This window comes from Neovison vison, chromosome 1 (genome assembly GCF_020171115.1).
Source record: "Neovison vison isolate M4711 chromosome 1, ASM_NN_V1, whole genome shotgun sequence".
In the NCBI taxonomy this organism is placed as follows: domain Eukaryota; kingdom Metazoa; phylum Chordata; class Mammalia; order Carnivora; family Mustelidae; genus Neogale; species Neogale vison.
The window spans coordinates 216,754,285-216,774,372 of record NC_058091.1 but is presented as its reverse complement, the minus strand read 5'-3'; the positions used below and the strand labels follow the sequence as shown (position 1 = coordinate 216,774,372).

Here is a 20,088-nt window from a genome sequence, read left to right as displayed (position 1 = left end):
CAGCAGCGAGTTTGCTTCTCCCTCTGCTTGTTCTTTCTCTTTCTCTGTCTCTCTCTCTCTAATCAATAAATAAAATCTAAAAAAAAAAAAAAAAAAAAAAAGGTAAAGTTTGACTTTAAAATAAATCCCATCCACTTTTTTTTGTCCCCTTGTCATTTTTTTCCTCTAGATCACTCTTCTGATGTCTTCAAAAAATCCAAGCATCCCCCAACATTCTTTGGGGCAGGCCGGCTCTCTGAGGTGCTGAATGGTGGCGATGAAGTTTACGCTAATTGTATGGTGATAGATCAGGTAAGGATTGACTGATGTTACCAGAGGGATTTTACTCTCTTTCCAAAACCTGAGTATATGAGAAATATATTTAGCATTGTTGCGTTGCTCTAATGATTTCAGCCCAAGAGTGGCCCTTGTGATCATCATAGGAGCACTTAACTTAGGTTTTCCTTTTCTGCACAGCACACATTACCCCACCAAAAGTCTGTCTCCCCCTCTCCCTCTGCCCTCTGTAGGGGTCAGTGTCAAACAAGAAGAGTGTGAAAGCTCTTGCATGGAGCCAGAATAGGAAGTGACAACTGGGCTTTTCAAAAAAACAACAACAGCATTAACAAAAGCCAGTGTGTATTACTTATTTAATCCTTCTAATACATCCATTAACATATACTAAGGTTATAGAGCTTTAATATTAAAAGAGACTATTGTTATACTACAGGGAAGTTGCTGTCTTTTAGAATGCCCCCCACCCCCGCACCAGTCTCTGACATTTGTTAGATCTCACAGAGTTCTGTGGTTTGCCTGTGCATCGATTTACAGATTTATCCCTTAATTTCCCTAGCTCAGTGATTCTCAAACTTTAATATTTATAAAAATTAAAACATAGTTTTAGGTTTGACGATTTCTGTACACACAATTTTATGGATGATTTTTGGGATTTTCAAGGGTAATTTTGACAAAACGTAATTTTTGCCTTATCCACAGACTTCCAAACCTAAACCCCATATAAATGCACCATATATATGCTTACTGAGTAGTAAAGAAATTTACCCTTTTTGTTGTTGTTAGTATGCATATATTGTACCCTGTTAGAGATGTTTTCTGTGATATGAACTTGTCTGTCTCAAAGATCTTAATGTCACCCCTTGAGTCAAATATCTTGTTTTTCCTTTTTCTGTTCCAAACAGTGTTACAACAAATGCATAGTATAAAAGGTATAGATTGTGCTGATACTTAGAATGACAGAGGGGCCAATCAGAGTGGACAGCAGCTGTAAATAACTAGTGTAGTTTTTTTTTTGGCATAAAGCAGCTGAACATCAGCCCTATGTATAAAAATATAGGATGAAACAGAGGTTAGGACAAATAGGGAATATTTGGGAGACATTCTTTGGCAGTATAGGGCAGTTGGGATTGGTGTGCTCTAGCCACATTCTGATTCTAATGGTTGCTGTATTTTCTCAGTGTTTTGTTTTGTTTTGTTTTTAAAGATTTTATTATTTATTTGGCAGACAGAGATCACAAGTAGGCAGAGAGGCAGGCAGAGGGAGAGGAAGGGAAGCAGGCTCCCTGAAGAGCAGAGAGCCCAAAGCAGGGCTTGATCCCAGGACCCTGAGATCATGACCAGAGCAGAAGGCAGAGGCTTTAACCCACTGAACCACCCGGGCGCCCCGTGTATTTTCTCAGCGTTTAAGTGAACTACTTCTGGAGTCCTTATCTCTTTGCTCTGAGCCTCAGTGAATACTGCAAATATTTCACTTACCTCAAATAGCTAAAATTGTATATGCTTCAGCATTACATGGAGGACAACTATGCTCTAAGTTATGTTGAAACTTCCCAAACCAAAGATGAGGTTAGAATATAGTTTCTGTTTCGGAATATCTTGAGATAAGTATCGCTTTAAGAACATGAAGCATGCATTTCAAGGGAGCTCAAACAGCCTAATTGATAAACTGAAATATAGCAGGGGATTGCTGAATTTGTGCCATGAAAACAGAAATAAAACTACAAGTATGGATACAAATCACAACGTTCACTCTGACTGTATCGTATAGTTATAGGATTTCTTTTACTGTTTCTATGTCCATTTGAATAGCAAGGTTGGTAAAAGGAGTCCAAATGCTGCATATTTAAAATAATTGCTACCGGTATCTGAGAAGAATCTTGTCTGATTTCCTTCTTCTGCCTCAACCTGGCACGGAACTCTAAAATTATAGTCCCTTCATTAAATCAAGGAGTGCTTTTCACAGGTGTAGGCTGCGCTTTCTCTTTCTAGTGATGATTTTAGGTTGGTCCCAGACCCTCCATTAGCTCCCTGTTTTCTCTGCCATGCGGAAGTTTCCAGACCACTTTGATTCTGTCCATAGGCTTATGGCAGCAGTATAACAGGTTGCTTGCTGAGATTTGGTGCTAATTTTATTATTTACAGATAATTTGAAGTTTGGGGCATGTTGTGTCTTCTAGTTAAGTCCATGCGTCTTAGGTAGTTTTATTCTTATTTTAGTTTGTAGTTTGTTTTGTCCTGTTATTGTTTTTTTGTTTTTTTGAGAGTTGGATTGATGTGACCACCACTACCTTGGTCATCTGGATTCCTATAAACTACTTTCTGAATAGACCTGCCTATTCTTTAGTTTTTGCTCAGGTATTTAGAATATATCCTCTTTTGGACTCAGTGGCTCACAAAATCTTAAAAAGCATAGTCCGTTTTTGGTTTCATAGTAAAGAACAACTTCATAAAACACTCAGTTGGTCTTCCTTTTGTGAATGATGGGCTAGCAGCCAAGTGAAAAAAACATCATGAAAGAATTCTCTGCTCACATAAAACAAAATGAGAACAAAAAAACAGGGTAAATAAGGTGGAAGGTTGTTCAGTTGGGAAAATTTTATTCCCAGTTCAGCCAGTCTTCCCTGCTTTTGCTCAGCAACCATTTTTCTTTCAACTACCAGGTTGGTGATTTGGATATTAACTATGTTAATATAGAAGGAATCATGACAGACGTGTGCCCTGAATCCATGGGTTCTACTTTGGGGCCTCGGAACTGCAAGCATATCCTTGATGCTGAAAACAGCCATGGAAAATGCCCACTAAATGAGAACAAGGAAGTGACCTCAAATACTGAAGCTCAGCATTCCCCATCACCATCTAGTTCATATGCTTCCAAGTATAATCTTTCCTTTGGTCATCGTGGATATGAAAAGGAACAAAGTCATCTGAAGAAAAGAAGGTAAGGTTCTCTTTTGTAGAGGAGAAGTGTAGAAGATCAAAGGACCTTGTAGATGGACTTGGGAAATTGTATTTTATTACATCTTATTGTCCCCACTGCTTTGATCTCTACATCAAAATATTGCCCCCTTTTAGATTCCTACATTCCTTGACTTGAAAGTAAGACATTTAGGAAAACTGACAAAAACATAATTGAGGAAAACCATGATGAGAAAACATTCTACCCTTACTAGGTAGGCAAATATTTTAAAGTTACCATGTTTTGGTGCAAATGTATACAATGGAAACACCTATATATGGTTGAGGCAGTGAAAATTAGGTAATAACTTTGGAAAATAATTGAGCATTATCTAATAAAGATGTTCTGTCTCCTCTGAAAAATGTAGGAGTGAGGACAAAGGGACTTGTGATCACCAAGATAGCACCATTTTGGCCCTGGGATGGCAGTGGGACTCTTCCTTCAGTGGGTATCAGGCTGGGAGCGTGTAACACAATTGATAAGGAGCTCAAAGTGAAATGTACCTAGCTCATTGAAAAGGGAAGAGGCTGAGAACTTGTCCTGAAAGAGAAATCTGGGGGCACACAATAAAAACTGAGGTTAACACGGAGACCTAAAACCTAAATTTTCTAAGGTTTTAAACACTTTGGTGAAAGCAAAAGATGCACAATATATAACCATATGTCATGGACACTTTGCTGTTTTGAGAGGCTGCAAGGAGAATATGAGCAATGCAACATTTATTTTAAACTGCACAGCAACAAGAAGAATATGAGGTGTTGGAAGAGTCTGTTTCACTCTAAAACGTCTATTTTGAAAACCTATCTTGTCTTACCAACCCTGCCACATAAATACACAAAAAAATTTAAATAATGTTTTATGAAATACCATGTAGGATGAATTCTGAATTCTACACTATTTTATTTTATTTTCTTAAGATTTTATTTATTTATTTGACAGACAGAGATCACAAGTAGGCAGAGAGGCAGGCAGAGAGAGAGAGGGAAACAGGCTCCCCACTGAGCAGAGAGCCTGATTCGGAGCCCGATCCCAGGACCCTGGGATCATGACCTGAGCCGAAGGCAGAGGCTTTAACCCACTGAGCCATCCAGGCGCCCCTTAAAAAGTGTTTTAATGTATAGCGTGCCAAATAAATAATCCCTTATACTTCTAGCATGGACTCATAGTGATGGAGAAATACTGTATATAATTGGAAAGACTTCTTTTAAGTTAGAATATGATGGCTGGCGGCCAGCCATTTGAACTAATGTTTATTTGTATTAATAAAGTTGAAAGACACATCACAAGATCCCAAGTTGAAAGAAAAAAACAGAGGTGCAAGGCATCACCAGACCTTTAACACCCCCTCCCCCGACTCTTAAGGACTCTCTCTGCTCTCAGACGATCACTGAATTCAGGAAACTACATAGCAACTTAGTATGTCTCTAATTACATTGCTGTAACATTCAGAGCACCAGCATTTGCCAGAAGGCGTTTCTTCACACTAAGCTTTGGTTTTTCATGAGAAATACGTTTATGGACTTCAACATTTGTGTGTTGAATTAAAGGGTGAAGTCCACCTCTAGTTTGTCCTCTGCTCAATACTGAGGGGAAGTCCCTCAAAGAGTTCTGAAAGGAGAAGGACCCCACTTTGGAAATCCTCAGTGATGCCAGCTGTGGCCTTTACTTCTGGGTTTGCTGGTGCCCCAGGGGACCCATGCGATGTTCAGGATTCGAGAGTAACCCAAGTGTTGGGGTTAGAGACATGTGTAGTATAGTCTCTTTGACAAGTGTCATAATTTATCACATGGATATTCGGTGGGCACTAAATAGCTTATGGATTTTCAAGAAAAATAGCCACAGTTGATGTACACAGTGGAGTACAGTTTCACTTTCTGCTTCATATTTCATAATCAAGACAGTCTCATTGTGGTGTTATTAAAATTTTGACTCCAGAACTGCAGCAATGAAAGAAAAATACACTTAAAAATGCATCCAGCATTCACATGCCTGTGGACGCTCCTGGCCTCAGAGTTGGAGCGGTTTAAAATGTACATGTTACGGAATGAGCCAGGAATGTGGAGGGTCACATTCTTTCCTTTTGATTTCCTGGTTATTAAAGTTAAATTAGCAAAGAAAAGCGGTTGTTGAGCAGAAGCACTACCTGTTTCTGAGGCGGATTGCTCACCTAACGTCTTTAAAAAGTTATCCTTTATCCTCTAACAGGACACGTTTGAGAGCCCCATTGACTCCCGTCGATGCGGGTCTTGCCATCAACTCCGCGGTGAGACCCTAGTAGTCTGTCCTTGAACGTGTCTCAGTGCCCAAGCTATCCAGTAACCCGCCCTCCCGCCCCCCGCATGGTTTCATGTGCCATCCCGCAGAGGCCTCCCGAACAACGCTGGGGTTCTATTTCTTGTGCAGTTTTAATATTTGAAGGATAACTATGTAGGGCCTATAATAATTACATTTACAAAACAAATAGGATAGTACTAACTTGGACCAGGTTTTGTTTCTTAGTATACTCGCCATGGCTTTAGCTATGGTAGAAATATTCGTTTGGGGAAACATAACCTTTTATTTAAAAAAGAGGAGATTGGAGGAGGAGAGGGAAAAAACAGAACACCTCTTAGGTAGAAATTTTGCTAGGAAATTTTTTTTTTTAAAGACTTTATTTGTTTATTTATTTATTTATTTGATAGAGAGATCACGATCACAAGTAGATGGAGAGGCAGGCAGAGAGAGAGAGAGAGAGAGAGAGAGAAGCAGGCTCCCTGCTGAGCAGAGAGCCCCATGCGGGACTCGATCCCAGGACCCTGAGATCGTGACCTGAGCCAAAGGCAGCGGCTTAACCCACGGAGCCACCCAGGCGCCCCTGTTTGAAATGTTTTAATTGAGTATCTGTTGCCCCTTCTGCCAAGGAGAGAATATGATTGGAGAGAAATAGAAACTGGCGAGTCTGTCGGTCAGTCTGTTGGCTTCCGGATTCTTTACTGACTTCCTCCACGCTTTAGTTCTAGCCTCGATGCCCTGGACGCCGACAGTGAAGGGGAAGGGCGCTCTGAGCCAGCACGCATTTGCTACACTCCAGTGTCTCAGAGCTCCTCCAGAACTGGAATTCCTAGTGGGGATGAGCTGGACTCTTTTGAGACCACCACGGAACCAGATTTCAGTATCTCCAGGACAGAGTCGCTTTCTTTATCAAGTAACCTGCCGTTGAAGGTATTCTTCCTGGCATTAATTTGGTTTAACTGTAAGCTTGGAAGCTGTGTTATCTAAAGCAGTCTGCCTCTATCCAAAGGGCAAATTATATTATTCATTCACGGATGTGAACTTTGTTTTTTGTTTTTTTGTTTTTTTTTTTTTAAGACTCATGAGCTGTCTGGTGGAGCCTGTCTTTTTAATCTCTCCCCCTCTGTTGAATTTGTATAGTCCTGAAAATGCCTGGTTTATGTTTCATTAATTCACCATCGGTACATATAATCTTTCACATATTGGAAAATTTTACTGTTTTATATAATGATCTCTGCCAGCATCCCTTAAGCAAAGGAAGAAAACTTGTTTGCTCACATACATTTTTGCTTGGCTCAGATGATGAGGCAGATAATATTACAGTTGAAGGTAATATTGTTGAGCATTTCTGGCTGCTCTAATTAATGTGGAACTCCATAAACTCTGTCAGTTTTTTCCATAGGAGATGACTTTTCTCTCATACACATTTTCACATTGGAGCTTTGTTAATGGTTGTTTTTTATTTATTTATTTTTTAAATTTTTTAATTTTTTGACCATCTGAATTTATTTATTTTTTTAAGGTTTTATTTATTTATTTGAAAGAGACAGCAAGAGAGAGCACAAGAAGGGGGAGGGGTGTCAGGAGAGGGAGAAGCAGACTCTCCACTGAGCAGGGAGCTCGATGCTGGGTTCCATCCCAGGACCTCGGGATCATGACCTGAGAAAAGATTCCTAACCAACTGAGCCACCAGGCACCCCTGGCTGTCTGAATTTATTTTTATTAATTTTTGTTTTTTAAATAATGAACTCTCCCAACCTTGCAGATGAAGCCTTTTTGTGTTTACACATGTTTTTTCTTCCTTTTCGATTTCTATTGTCCATTTGTTTTCTTTTTAAATTGAGTTTGCTACTGTTAAACAATGTGTACTGTGCCCAAAACTTCTCTTACTGTTTATATCAATGGTTAGGATAATGCTTTATTTTTGTAGTGTACTCTGCAGTATACAAAACATGAGCTATGCATGTATGAAATACCTAATTTTCTCTTAGCTAGCTGGGATGTAAATATTACTTTTAATTTTTGAGAAAATGAGGTTTTGGAGACATGAGCTGTTTTGTCCATGTTGGCCCTGCTTGGTGGTAGATTTAGTACTCGATCAAGGCCTTCTGACTGCAGTGCCCGAATCCTTCCCCTCAGCTCTGAGGCCTGGAGAGCAGTCTTGATCTTTTGAACCTGAATGTCGTGTAATATTTCTGGATGATAAGAAATGGGTATGGTTGTTAATGTAGATACTTGTTTGCATTTTGAATGGAATTCTGAAACGGTTCTCATTACTTGGAAGGAAAAGTAATTCAATCTTCATGGATCAATTCCTGCTGTTCACTTTCAGGAAGACTCTGTCTTATAAAATATATCTTGCCTTGCCTCTGTAATTGCCATGTGTAATTTTTTGCCAAAGAGTTCTGGCTAATTTTCAAAGTTCCATGATTATGAGAAATAATTATTAGATAAGACTTAAATGCAGAGGGTGACATTAGGCTCTGGCCCTCTGTGGCTAGTCAGTGGTAAGGGTATAGGACACCTCCAGCTGTCTGTCTAGAACCAGTGGGTCCTCCCCAATAAGGCATTCAGGAGCCAAGGCCCAGGGCTCTTTGCAACAACGGCAGGCTTCCATTTCAGCTTTCCTCCAGGCCTGTTAACTAAACCAGTGGACTTAGGCGAACAGTATGTTTTCACTTAGGGAGAATAGAAGCTACCAGTGCTTGTGAAGGATAGTTGCTAATGGCTTAATTTTAGTAACAAGTTTTGCATTACTTTATTTTATTTCTAAGTGATACCTTATAAACCACTCGGTCCCTATTGGATGAGCGTCAGGTACCATAAATAGCTTTATTGGTGTTCTGTTGCCTATTCATTTAAAATTTCCAGAACATGTAAGATAACCATATTTTAATTATCTTGCCATCTTACATTGTCACATATGTTGCAAATACAATAATAGAAATAATATCTAATTGTGAATACTAGCAAAAATAGTAGGTCACTTAAAAGAAAATCAAAGATACATAAATCGGTGAAATCCAGATACCATCTCAGGAAGTGCTAAATGGAAAGCTTTTTGAAAGATGGGCACAGACTTGATGCATCCTTCCTCAGAGGCTGCAGCTAACATAAATTAAGTAGTTGTCTGGAAGTTAAAAAAACTTTTGTGAGTGGCCGTTCCTCTAACTTCTAATAATTATGAAATAAAAAGATACCAATTAATATGGAATTTTGCTCAGATACTGCAGTGTAAAATAGAAAAAATGTTTCAAATAACAGAGGGGGGAAAACAGTGACTCATTGATTATGCAGAGGAAAAAAATCGTTTGACATAATTTTTTACTTTCAACCAACTTAATTAGAATGTCATAATTGCATTTTAAAGTATATATGGGTGGGAAGCTCAAGTTTATAATGCATTGAAAAGACTGTAAAATTTTAAAAGTTGTGATAGGCAAAAAAAAAAACAACAAAAAATGAGCTTATATCAGAAAGATTTACAGTGACTCTTTTAACAGAGATGCTCTTTTAAGAACATCTCTTGTGAACATCTACTTTCAAGTCCTCTGTAGAATTAAAAAAAGAACAAAAACTTTGGTATGATTTCTTTTAGGAATCCTTGCTTTCTGGAGTCCGCTCACGTTCTTACTCCTGCTCATCACCCAAAATTTCTTTAGGAAAAACTCGGTTGGTACGTGATTTTACAGTATGCAGTTCTAGTGAAGGTAAGCATTCTTTACCATTGGGCCTTGGGAACATTCTGTTCCAGGGCAGATTTTCAGTTAGCAAAATATATAAAATAAACAAAAGTAGCAGGCAAGAATTTTCAATTCCATTTTCATAATTGATTTTTCTAGTCTTAGCAAAATCCTTTTCTCACTGGATATTTGTCAAGTTAAAGATTTCAATTTGATGAAAATGCACATGTGTACACACCTCTCTGGTATGTACAAAGGGCAATGGAAGGACAGTGTAAATGAGAATTTATTCTAGGTATATTATTATGAGAGCATTAGAGGATTTTCAGGAAATCCTAAAAAATTACTTTGCCCTATGTGTAAATTGCTGAAGTCTAACTAAAAGACAAAGCATAGCAAAATATATTTGTTCCCTTTCTGTATTTAGCAAGGGACTTGAGAGAGTTGCAGTAAAAGAAAAAGAAAATCTCAATAAATTTTTTAAAAAAAAGAGTTGAAACATGAGTTAATGTATCTCAGCATTCTTTGGGGCAATGTAAACAGAACTAAAACTTTGATACAATAGAAGTTTAATTGATCCACCTTTAGAAAGGGGTGCACATCATAAGCGTACAGCTTGACAGATTTTCAAAACTGAATTCAGATTAATAAACAGGTAATTATGGGCAACTTGGAGCTGCCTTTCTAGCTACTTTCAGCCATAATTCCCATTTTTTACTTTATTTTGAAACAAAGGGTATTTCTGAACATAATATATTTTGCAGTAATTATATTTAAAAGCATATTTGCTAGTATTCATATCCATATGTAATATAAAGTATTATAATAAAATATTTATTAATATATTAATGCTTCATTTGTCTATTATCCTTAAGAGTCTTAAAAAACCCAAAAAGCCAGATGTATCCAAGTATTCGTAGTTTCCTAATGTAGAATATTTGAAATAGAATTTATTTCACTAGTTTCTTTCTCTTCCTTTTTACTTATTCTTCATTTCATTGTTGTTGTTGACATTTTTATGCCATTTGAAGCAATACTGAAAACAGAATCTTTATGGTTGGAACTGCCATTCTAAAACAATGACTTACAGATGGGAGATGTTCAAAAATTACTTGTTGAATGAATATACTAGACAAGACACATAGAGTGCAAAACCGGTGCCAGATTTTGTTTTGAGGGTTTTTTTTCCCCCTTTTCTTTCTGGGAATCCTTACTGGAAAAGGAAATCCTTACTGGAAAAAGAAAGCAAGACTGGTAATAAACATCAGTTTAAAATTTCAAAATGTGGAGATGGAGAAAAGGACTAAGAGAAAGAAAAGATACAACAACCTTGAGAGGACAGGAAGAAGATGGATTAAACTTGCCCTGTTTTTTCTTCTTATATATATATATCTATAGGAGATAGATATAGCTATATCCTATCTATCTCCTATAGATATAGCTGTCACTTCGTAGGCTACCATTCAGACCCAAAGCTGTGACTTCTTAGCAAAATCCTTTTTGCTAAGGATTAGCAAATCTTATATAGATATAGAGATAGCTATAGCTATATCTATAGGAGATAGATAGGATATAGCTATATCTATCTCCTATAGATATATATATATAAAAGAAGAAAATCTATCTCCTATAGATAAATATATATAAGAAGAAGATATATATATAAGAAGATATATTTTATATATATATATAGAGATATATCTATCTCCTATAGATATATCTCTATATATATAAGAAGAAAAAATACCATATGTGTGTGTGTGTATTTGTGTGTGTGTAATTTCATGAGTCTTTCTGGGATTTCCAGGTCTCCTTAACCTTGATTTAGGTTGGGATTCCTTCAGTGGCACCTTGGCATCTTTTCACGGATGGTCCTAGATGGGGAACCAACTTCATACCTTAACCATTTAAAAAATGCTTCTAAGTTTTTGTAGTAGGCAAAATGGCAGCCTTGACATTATATCTGTAGCGTGACTAGTTTTTAAAGTCAGTTCAGAAGTTTGAAGTTGTTGACCAGATGACTGAGAGGAAATCAATTGTTTATAAGGGAAAAGAACCCTGATTTATAAATTCTTTAATGAATAAGGAAGGGTGGCTGCCTTACATACAATCCTTAAATATTTGCATTTGAGTTAGAATTAAAAATTGAGTTAGAATTTTTAAAAAATCAAATGTTTTGACTTTTCTGTTAATAAAATCTTACATTGAGACCATGTTATTTAAAAAATAGGGCTATTTCAATGAAATTTCATCTCCAGAAGGTAAGAATCACAAATAAGGCATTGAAGGTTGAAGCTACATAATAAATGTACAAAGATTCAATGGGTAAACCATAGGTATATGAGGAATAAATTAGCTTTTTGAGAAGAGGGAATAATTTTAACTCTGTGTGTGTGTGATCAAAGCATAGGAGTGAAAGCCTGGCTAGTTCAAAGATGTGATGGTTCATTTTTTAGTTCATTTAGATTAATCAAAGATAAAGTGACATTTACATGACCTTAAATTCTTTCTTGATGTGTTTGGAATAGTCCTAAAAATTTTCTCTATTTGAACAGAATTCAAGTCTCCTTTCACCCCAGTTGGAAGCTCCTATACATGAGCTGTAATACAGATATACAAGATAGAAGAGTGCTTTGGCCTTCTTTATTCTTATTTGTGTTGTTTTCTCATCTTTGTCACTTCTAAGAGGTTACTTATTATTATTTCTCATGGTTTTGGGGGGAGGCCAAGGGTACAATGATGTGGCAACATCATTTAATGCTTGTATATGCAAAACAAAATCCTGTCCTGTAATTCCCTCTGGTACATTGTGTGTTTAGATAGACAAGAACATTCTCCATCATTATAACCTCACCAAGAAGGACCGAAGTGTTTTACTTTTAAGAATTTGAGGAGTGAAGTGAATGTACTTCTGAAAATCACTGTGCGCTGTTAGGTGGAACCCTATTAGACTTTGTGCAGTTGCCTGAGGCTGGTTCCGTTAGTTTATTAGCTTGATTGTCTTGAACATGTGGCTTAATCTCTTGGTATCTCCGAATGTTCACAATAAGCATGGTGATTTCTGCTTATGAATTAATTTGAGGACTGTTTAATAGTGGCAATAAAATCCTTCAGATTCTTCAAAGCAGATTTTTTGTTACATACAAGATAGTGTTAGATTGAACATTGATATTTACACATTACGGGGGATATGTGTTAATTGGCTTTCCTTGTATGTTTGATACACTTTCCTTTGTGAACTGGTTTTGCCTCTTCACTCTTCTGGACTTTAGTGGTAAAGGAATTGTCCTCTCTCTGTAGATGGTGTGCTCCACAGTGTCCTCTCCCCCCTTCAGTCTCTCTCACTGTCTACATCGGTGTCTCTGCTCAGTCCCTGTAAGGAGCGCTTCAGTTCTGGAAACAAGATGGTGCTCAGCTTCCTCCCTTCTGTCTCCCATCTCCCTTGCCCCCAGGTCCAGGGGGAAAGTGATCCTCCCTTTCCTACCACAAAACACCTCTCTGAACTGGCCACTGCTAGGATTTTATGAAGGCGTTGCAGCCATATTAAAAGGGACTCTTCCTTATGCTGGCCTTCAAGACTTTTCTTTTGAGCTTCCCTAAAAGGCAGCCAACATATGTAATGATTCTGTATGTTAGGGAATTAGTATTACAAGTAAGGGATGAAGCTCTGATGAGAAACATCCAAAAAGACAGAACTAATTTTCTTCCATGCTGAAACTGCTCGCTGCCATCTACTAATGCCAGATTCATAAAGTCATTGAATGTCGCCATGTGATGCCCACCCCTCATTCTCTCCAAACTAGGGACAGTGATAAAGCTACCCAGAGCAATGCCCTACTTACGAAAGATGACTGATTTCCTCGATACTCTAACTGATGGTGTAAATAATGATAAAACATGGTTGGGTGTGTACATTTTAGACTAACACATGACTGCTAGCTTGTCTGCCTCAGTTTTCATTTTATTGTTCTGTGTCTTGTAGAGCAAAGAGCTTACAGCCTACCGGAGCCACCAAGAGAAAAAAGGTATTTTAACTGTTCCAGATTTCCTGAGGGTCTGCTTGCTGTCTTTGGAAATGTTTGCACATGAATTCTGAGATCCGTTCCATAGTTTATGAGAGATTTCTGTGCAATGAGGCTGCCAGAATACTTTGCTCCAAACTTGCTACTTTAAGTCCCCAGAGCTGCAGGTCTCAGGACTGCGGACACAGTGTTCTCTTTGGGGCTATTTTCAAAGACAGACACCTCCAATGGCCTGGACCAATAGGAGCAGCTGTGTGAGGATCACCTGCTTTAGAAAGGTATTAGGTTCTTGCCTGGTCTGTCTACCGTGACAAGAAGACTGGCTATGGGAACAGGCCCCAGGCTGGTCAGACAAAGAAAGCAAATATCTGCTGTATGTCCTTTTGGAATACGACTTGGAGTGGTTGGTTAACTTTGAAAGAAAGAGTGAGTGATAGAGAAAGTATTTTCTTTATTTATTTTTATTTTTAAAATTTTTAAAAGATTTTATTTATTTATTTGACAGAGAGAGAGATCACCGTAGGCAGAGAGGAAGACAGAGGGGAAGGGGGGAAGCAGGCTCCCTGCCAAGCAGAGAGCCCAATGCGGGGCTTGATCCCAGGACCCTGGGATCATGACCCGAGTCGAAGGCAGAGGCTTAACCCACTGAGCCACCCAGGTGCCCCAAGAAAGTATTTTAAGCATTAACAGTTTTCTGGTTGATAGGTCTGAAAGCTTTAAACCTCAGCTTCTCTCTTCCCCAGAAAGTCAAAACTGTTGCTGGAGTCAGGCTTTGGAAGCTGACCAGCAAGCAGGCAGGATTGTTGAGTTCTACTGGTCTTGAGTAACTGCTCATAAGTCACACTGAGAAATAGTCCTGGGGTTATGTGCAAATCCAGTGTCAGAAATGGTATAAATGTTTGGCTTGAGGAGACAGTGTGAAAAAGGAAAATGGCTTTAATTTGGGCTCAATAATACTAAAATTGGGGGCTTTTTAATATATATATGACTTTTTTTTTTTTTTTAAATTTTAGGGAGAAAAAGGGATACCTAGGTGGCTCAGTTGGTTAAGCCTCTCACTTGATTTTGTCTCAGGTCATAATCTCAGTGTCATGAGGTCGAACCCTGGATCAGTCTCCGTGCTCAGCAGGGAGTCTGCTTAAGATTCTCTTCCTCTCTCTCTCTCCAGCTCCCCCACCCCCAACTCTCTTTCTCTACAAATAAATAAATAAATCCTTAATTCTTAAAAAAAAAAAGTATCACTAAGAAAAAGCCTCCATTTATTCATTCCTATTTTTTTGAGACCAGAATAGAAATGTTCAGATGATACAAATAGGAAGACTAAGGATACCCTTTACTGATAGGATGATGATGAAGAAGACATGGCCATGATGGAGACAGTGATGATAGCAAAAGCAGCAAAAACTGACCCATTGGGTGTTTTTGCATTTACGTTGGGTGCACTGAGTACTCATGTTGGCAGTTTACTCAGTTGTGGAATTTGATCATCATCCTTGTTATCATTTTGGTTAACAGTCTTCTCCCTGTCATCTTTTTAACTATCAGAGAAGGAATGGACTGATATAAAATTTTTTTGATTTTTTTAATAAAAAATATTTGTTCTTCATTAAGACAGGGTCTTAAGACTGAAAAAGCCAGTGTTCTAATTGATTAAATATTAATCTATAAAATATTTTAACTTGGATGTGTAGGGAGTATCCTTTTCTTATTTCTTATTTTGTCACTTGTTTTTGTCTCTTCCTTAGTCTGTGTTGGTCTACATCCTCAAAGCATCTGACTTTCTCAGTCACATCCCCTGGTGTATCTAGTAGAGTACATCTTTCATTTCACTTAGTCTCTGCCCAGTACCTTATCGGATACTCTAGTAGGATCCAGAGATCCTAATGCTAATTAATGCTTTGCTTCTGTCATATTGTACTTGAGGACCTTGCCTTCTTTGAAATTCTCATATTTATATTCATCACTTGGTTACTGGGAAAGTATGCAGACGGGTGAAAGGGGACCCACTCCAGACTTTGTAGGATCTTTTCTCTAGGAGAAGATACTTCATCTCTGTCAAGTTTTTAAAATACAAAATAGAGTAGTATTTAATTCTATAAAAATGTTAGTTTATATAGCAGCTGACAAATACAGTTTAGTACTTTCAATATAAGTATATAATTCTTTTTTTTAAAGTTTTTACTTAAATTCCAGTTAGTTAACATACATTGTAATATTAGTTTCAGGGTGTACCAACTTCTTTTTTTAAGTAAAAAAAAATTTTTTTTTACAGGGTATACCAACTTCTTAATGATTATAAGGCATGACTCTTATTTTATTAATATCCTCTGTCTTAAATGTGTTAAATTTATTACTTGATATATATGTATATTTTAATGTGAGCATCTGAATGTCCAGAAAAGTCCCATTGTGTCTATTTTCTGTTTGGATATTGGGGATTCCTTTTAATACTTAGCTGTTCATTTCTTCAAAAAATAAGCTATAGATATTATAGGTTTAAAGGTTAAGATGAGAAGGACCTCTAGTCTGAAGGTACTTAAAATAGCTTCATTGAAGATATGAATCTCATGAGATTCATGAGAATCTCTGAGAAATGCGGTTTATAAAACTTTGAGGATGATTTCATTGGTTGTCAAATTGATCATAGAATTTAGGCATCTTGTTCTCGGATTGGAAGAGAGTTTAAATTCTTTTTCCAGATTCTTATAAAGTGAAAAGCTTTTTAAAATCTGTTGGGAAATTAGTTGGGGACTTTTCCCTTCTTAGTTCTTACCTAATGTAACTGATTGTTACATAGGTGAGTATAGCATTGTTATATTTGAAACACGGAATTAACCAGCCTTCAGCATTTGCCCAGAGGTTATAGTGTGTTATTCATTTTCATAATGTGACAGTGGATCATGTCCCTGATGTTCACATTTCTAACGTGTGGGGTGGCTATTGTTAGTTCTTAATATTAAGTATTTCAGTATTTTTTTTGTTTACTTGCTCATGTCACAGGTCTTATCAACATTTAAGTAAAGAGTAAATGGTATGAGTTTATGTCATTTTGTAGTAATATACAGGATATATGAAAATTGTGGTCCATTGAAAGGTTTTAGAGCAAAACTGAAATGTTTTTGATATGGTCTTCTGTAATATGGGGAACTGGGAAAAGAGTTGGACAAACAGATTTTCTTTGATTTAGGAGAGTAGAGGGGCACCTGGGTGGCTTAGGAGGTTAAGGCTTTGATTCTTGGTTTTGGCTCAGGTCATGATCCTCAGGGTCATGAGATCAAGTTCCCCAATTGGTTCCTGTGTTTAGTGGGGAGTCTGCTTGAGGTTGTCGTCCCTTGCCCTTCTCCCCACTCATGTTCACTAGCACTCTCTCTCAAACAAATAAATCTTAAAAAAAAAAAAAAAAGATCTTTAAGACAGTAGTGTTTTGTTTTTGCTGGGAGGTAGGTAGTGGGGAGGACTTTTTGACCTCATAGTCTACATTGACCTTAGTATTCTTTAATTCTGTGACTGAGGTCTCCTCACCAGATTGTTCTTATTATAGACGTTAGAAGGCACTTGGTGAGGTCACAAAAGGTGTTCTGAACATCATTCTTTCGAAGACCTCAAATTTTTTTTTCACCTCCATTCCCAAAGTGAGCCTGTTGAATAATATGTCATGAGCTGTGCAAATTAGGATGCTCAAAAAACAAGAGGTAGGGAAATTTATAGGTACATTAGCCAGTTAGCTCTCTAAGGAGGTGGTTGTGGAAGTAGGAAGGAAATAAAAAAGTCTTAAGTTCTTTTTGTCACTTGGAGTCGTCATAGGGTACCTTCAGTTCCATCCACCCTCTTTCCTTTCTAAGTTTTTGAGCTGTTTTCTCTAAGTAGCAAACCCACTTTCACATACTGTGCAGAATTAGAGTTAGTAGGACATTCACTGTCCTGCCTGTGCCTTTAGCTTTGCATGACCAAGAGGCACTTCTGAAGCTATTTATCATCTTTTCTAGATGCATTCATAGGTTTGAACTCTCAATGATCAAATGAAAATAATTATATTTTAATCTATATCTAGTATAAATAACCAGAAGTTTTCATTTAATAATGTATTAGATAAGTACATAATTGTGAGAAGGGGCCTTAGAAATAATTTTAAGTCTAAGCCTGTCATTAATCAGATGAAATATACTAAAGTCCTAAGATTTGTCACTGGACTCATTGTCACAAAATGTGATCATATATTTTGGTGCCTATCAGTAATATGATAGTTTTTGAGAAATATATCCCAGAGATGAATGTGTTATCCACTAATGCGGATGAATGAGAAGTTTGGAAGGTAGGAGAGACTTTGGGTACAGACTGTTTCACAGAAGTGTTACCTGGTTTTACATACTTGGTTGATCTTTAATATATTCTCCCTCTCTCTCTTTCTTTCGTCTCTGTCTGTAATAATGTTAGAAATAAAAGGCTATCAGAAAGTTTCAGAGGAAATAGAACTTTTAATAGATGGGACTTTTTTTTTTTTCCCCTAAGGCATGATCTTATGGCTTAGGGGAAAATAAATGTTTCAGGGTGTTCAAAGATTGGATACCATTATCTTTAGGTTGCCTTTTATGGAGGGGAAGTTATCAACAGCCTTCTCTCTTTTACAGCCTAGGGAGTCTCAGATTGTAAATAGCCTGGTTGAGTGGGAGAGACTGAACCAAGGGGCAGGCAGTCTGCTTCTCAAGCTGTATTATCAAAAGAAATGTGTATCTTCTGAGTACTATCTCTATATTCCCAAAATAAATAAAATGCAGTATCCTATTACTGGTTATTTGCCTTCTCTGTGCCCTGGGAAGTTTCTGTTGGCATAGTAAATAGGGAGATGAGTGTTTGCAGGGTAAAATTGTAAGTCTAAGGTTTCCTTTATTTCTCTAGTATTGTATTATGAAAAATTTAAGGTATACAGAAAGTTGAGGGAATTATATGCTGAATACCCATTTCTACCACTTAGATTTATAATTGATAACATTGTGAAATAGTTGCTTTATCATACATCTGTTTATCCATCTATAAGCTATATTTTTAGTAGATTGTATCTTTATGTTTAGAATAACCATTAAAACCTAAGCAAAAAGAGTATATACACACCTACGTGTGTATATATATATGTCGTTTTTTACTCCCTCTCTAAGTCCTGATAAGCCATGGTAACAGATTCTTTTTTGTAGAATTCAGGAAGAAGAATGGGATAAATACATTATACCTGCTAAGTCTGAGTCTGAAAAATACAAAGTGAGCCGAACTTTCAGCTTCCTTATGAATAGGATGACAAGCCCTCGAAATAAATCTAAGGTAATTAAAGTTCTCTGCCCATCGTGTTTAAAATGTAGCTGGTTCCATTTTTTGGCAGTGAGTATAGTTTTCACTTGCCCTTTAAAATCACCTGTCTGAGATTTCGTACACATGTTCTTGAAGACCTCTACACTTCTTACGGAATATTGTCTAAGTCGTTGGAAGTACAGGACAGTGGTAGGCTGGCCACGATTCATTCTGGCATTACTGTACTCTTCTGCATGCCGTCCTTACGTGCAGACAGAAAATGTAGAGACTTTGAATGGCTTCTGTAAGTACATGGCTCTCAGCACATGTCTTCTCTCATTTCTCTCCACCTGACGGTTGCTGTTGAATCTGAAGACAAAAAGCAAGGATGCCAAAGACAAAGAGAAGCTGAGCCGACATCAGTTTGTCCCTGGAACATTCTCTGGGGTTCTACAGTGTTCGGTTTGTGACAAAACGCTCCTGGGGAAGGAGTCATTCCAGTGTTCCAGTAAGTTCTTGGGCCCAGTGTGTGCTGTCTTTGCATTTTGTGTCCCCAGACAGTAAGCGATAGGAGAAGAAGGCTATTGTTTTTTGCCTTTTTTAAGATTTACTGATTTATTTCAGTAGAGGTAGGGACAGAAGGAGAGGGAGAGAGAGTCTTAAGCAGACTCTCTGCTGAGCATGGAGCTCCATGCAGGGCTTGACCTAATGACCCTGAAATTATGACCTGAGCCAAAACGGAGAGTCAGATGCTCCAGCGACTGTGCTGTCTTGGCGCCTGGAGAGAGGGCCGTTGTTCAGGGTAGTGTTGCATGTGTGACTTAACAACCTACCGAGCAGTGACCCCCGATGGCTAGAGTCAGTGCTTTTTGTCCACAAGTGACGGCCCCCAGAACCCCAGACCTGTATATGTCACTGCCTACTTGATGCCTCCACTGGGGCATCTAAACAACTTCTGGGAAGTTGCATGTCGGAAGTGGAGCTCTGCTTTCCCGCTCCTGTGCCCACGTTTGGGCTGATCTCTCCATTAATGGCAGCTCTAGTGCGCCAGTCAGATGCTCTTGGCAAAAATCTTGGGGTCTTTCTGTATGCCTCTTTCTCACATCCCACATCTAGGCCTTCAGCAATCCTCTCGGCTCAATCTTCCCAATATGTACGAAAGCCAGCCTCCTTTCACCCTCTTGCTGGTACCACCAGCACTAGTCTAACGCCACCACTTCAGTAGCTTTCTCACTGGTTTCCGTGTACTTTTAGCACAAATTGCACACTTCTGAAAACGTCTGTTCTCAAAATATCAACCACAGTGAGCTTGTAAAGGCACAGATGCCTGTGTTCCAGATCCTCCAGTGGCTTCCTGTCAACCCCCAAGAAAGGCAAAGGCCCTGACAATGGGTGCAAGTCCCCGTCATCTTTCCCGTTGTCCTCTCCCCCTTCCTCCCTCTGCTGCAGTCCCTCTGGCATCTTTGCTGTTCCCTCAGCGTGGCGGGCATACTACCACCAGAAGGCCTTTCCTGGCTCTTCTTTCTGCCTGCTGGGCTTCTCCCTCAGACCAGCCTCAGGTACTGGTTGCTCCCTCACCTCCTTCAGGGTCCATTCAGAT

At 38.2% G+C, this 20,088-nt stretch overlaps 1 protein-coding gene across 4 annotated transcripts in view; it reads left to right on the top strand.

The window, feature by feature from the left end:
* ARHGEF28 (Rho guanine nucleotide exchange factor 28) overlaps positions 1–20,088 on the top strand; it is a 319,328-nt gene that overhangs the window by 215,552 nt on the left and 83,688 nt on the right. For all 4 annotated transcript variants that reach the window (XM_044267188.1, XM_044267215.1, XM_044267197.1 and 1 more), the window contains 7 exons: positions 170–291; positions 2,937–3,214; positions 6,226–6,433; positions 9,102–9,213; positions 13,169–13,211; positions 18,398–18,521; positions 18,864–18,996. In XM_044267188.1, the coding sequence (XP_044123123.1) occupies positions 170–291; positions 2,937–3,214; positions 6,226–6,433; positions 9,102–9,213; positions 13,169–13,211; positions 18,398–18,521; positions 18,864–18,996 (1,020 nt within the window). The remainder of the gene's footprint in view (positions 1–169; positions 292–2,936; positions 3,215–6,225; positions 6,434–9,101; positions 9,214–13,168; positions 13,212–18,397; positions 18,522–18,863; positions 18,997–20,088) is intronic.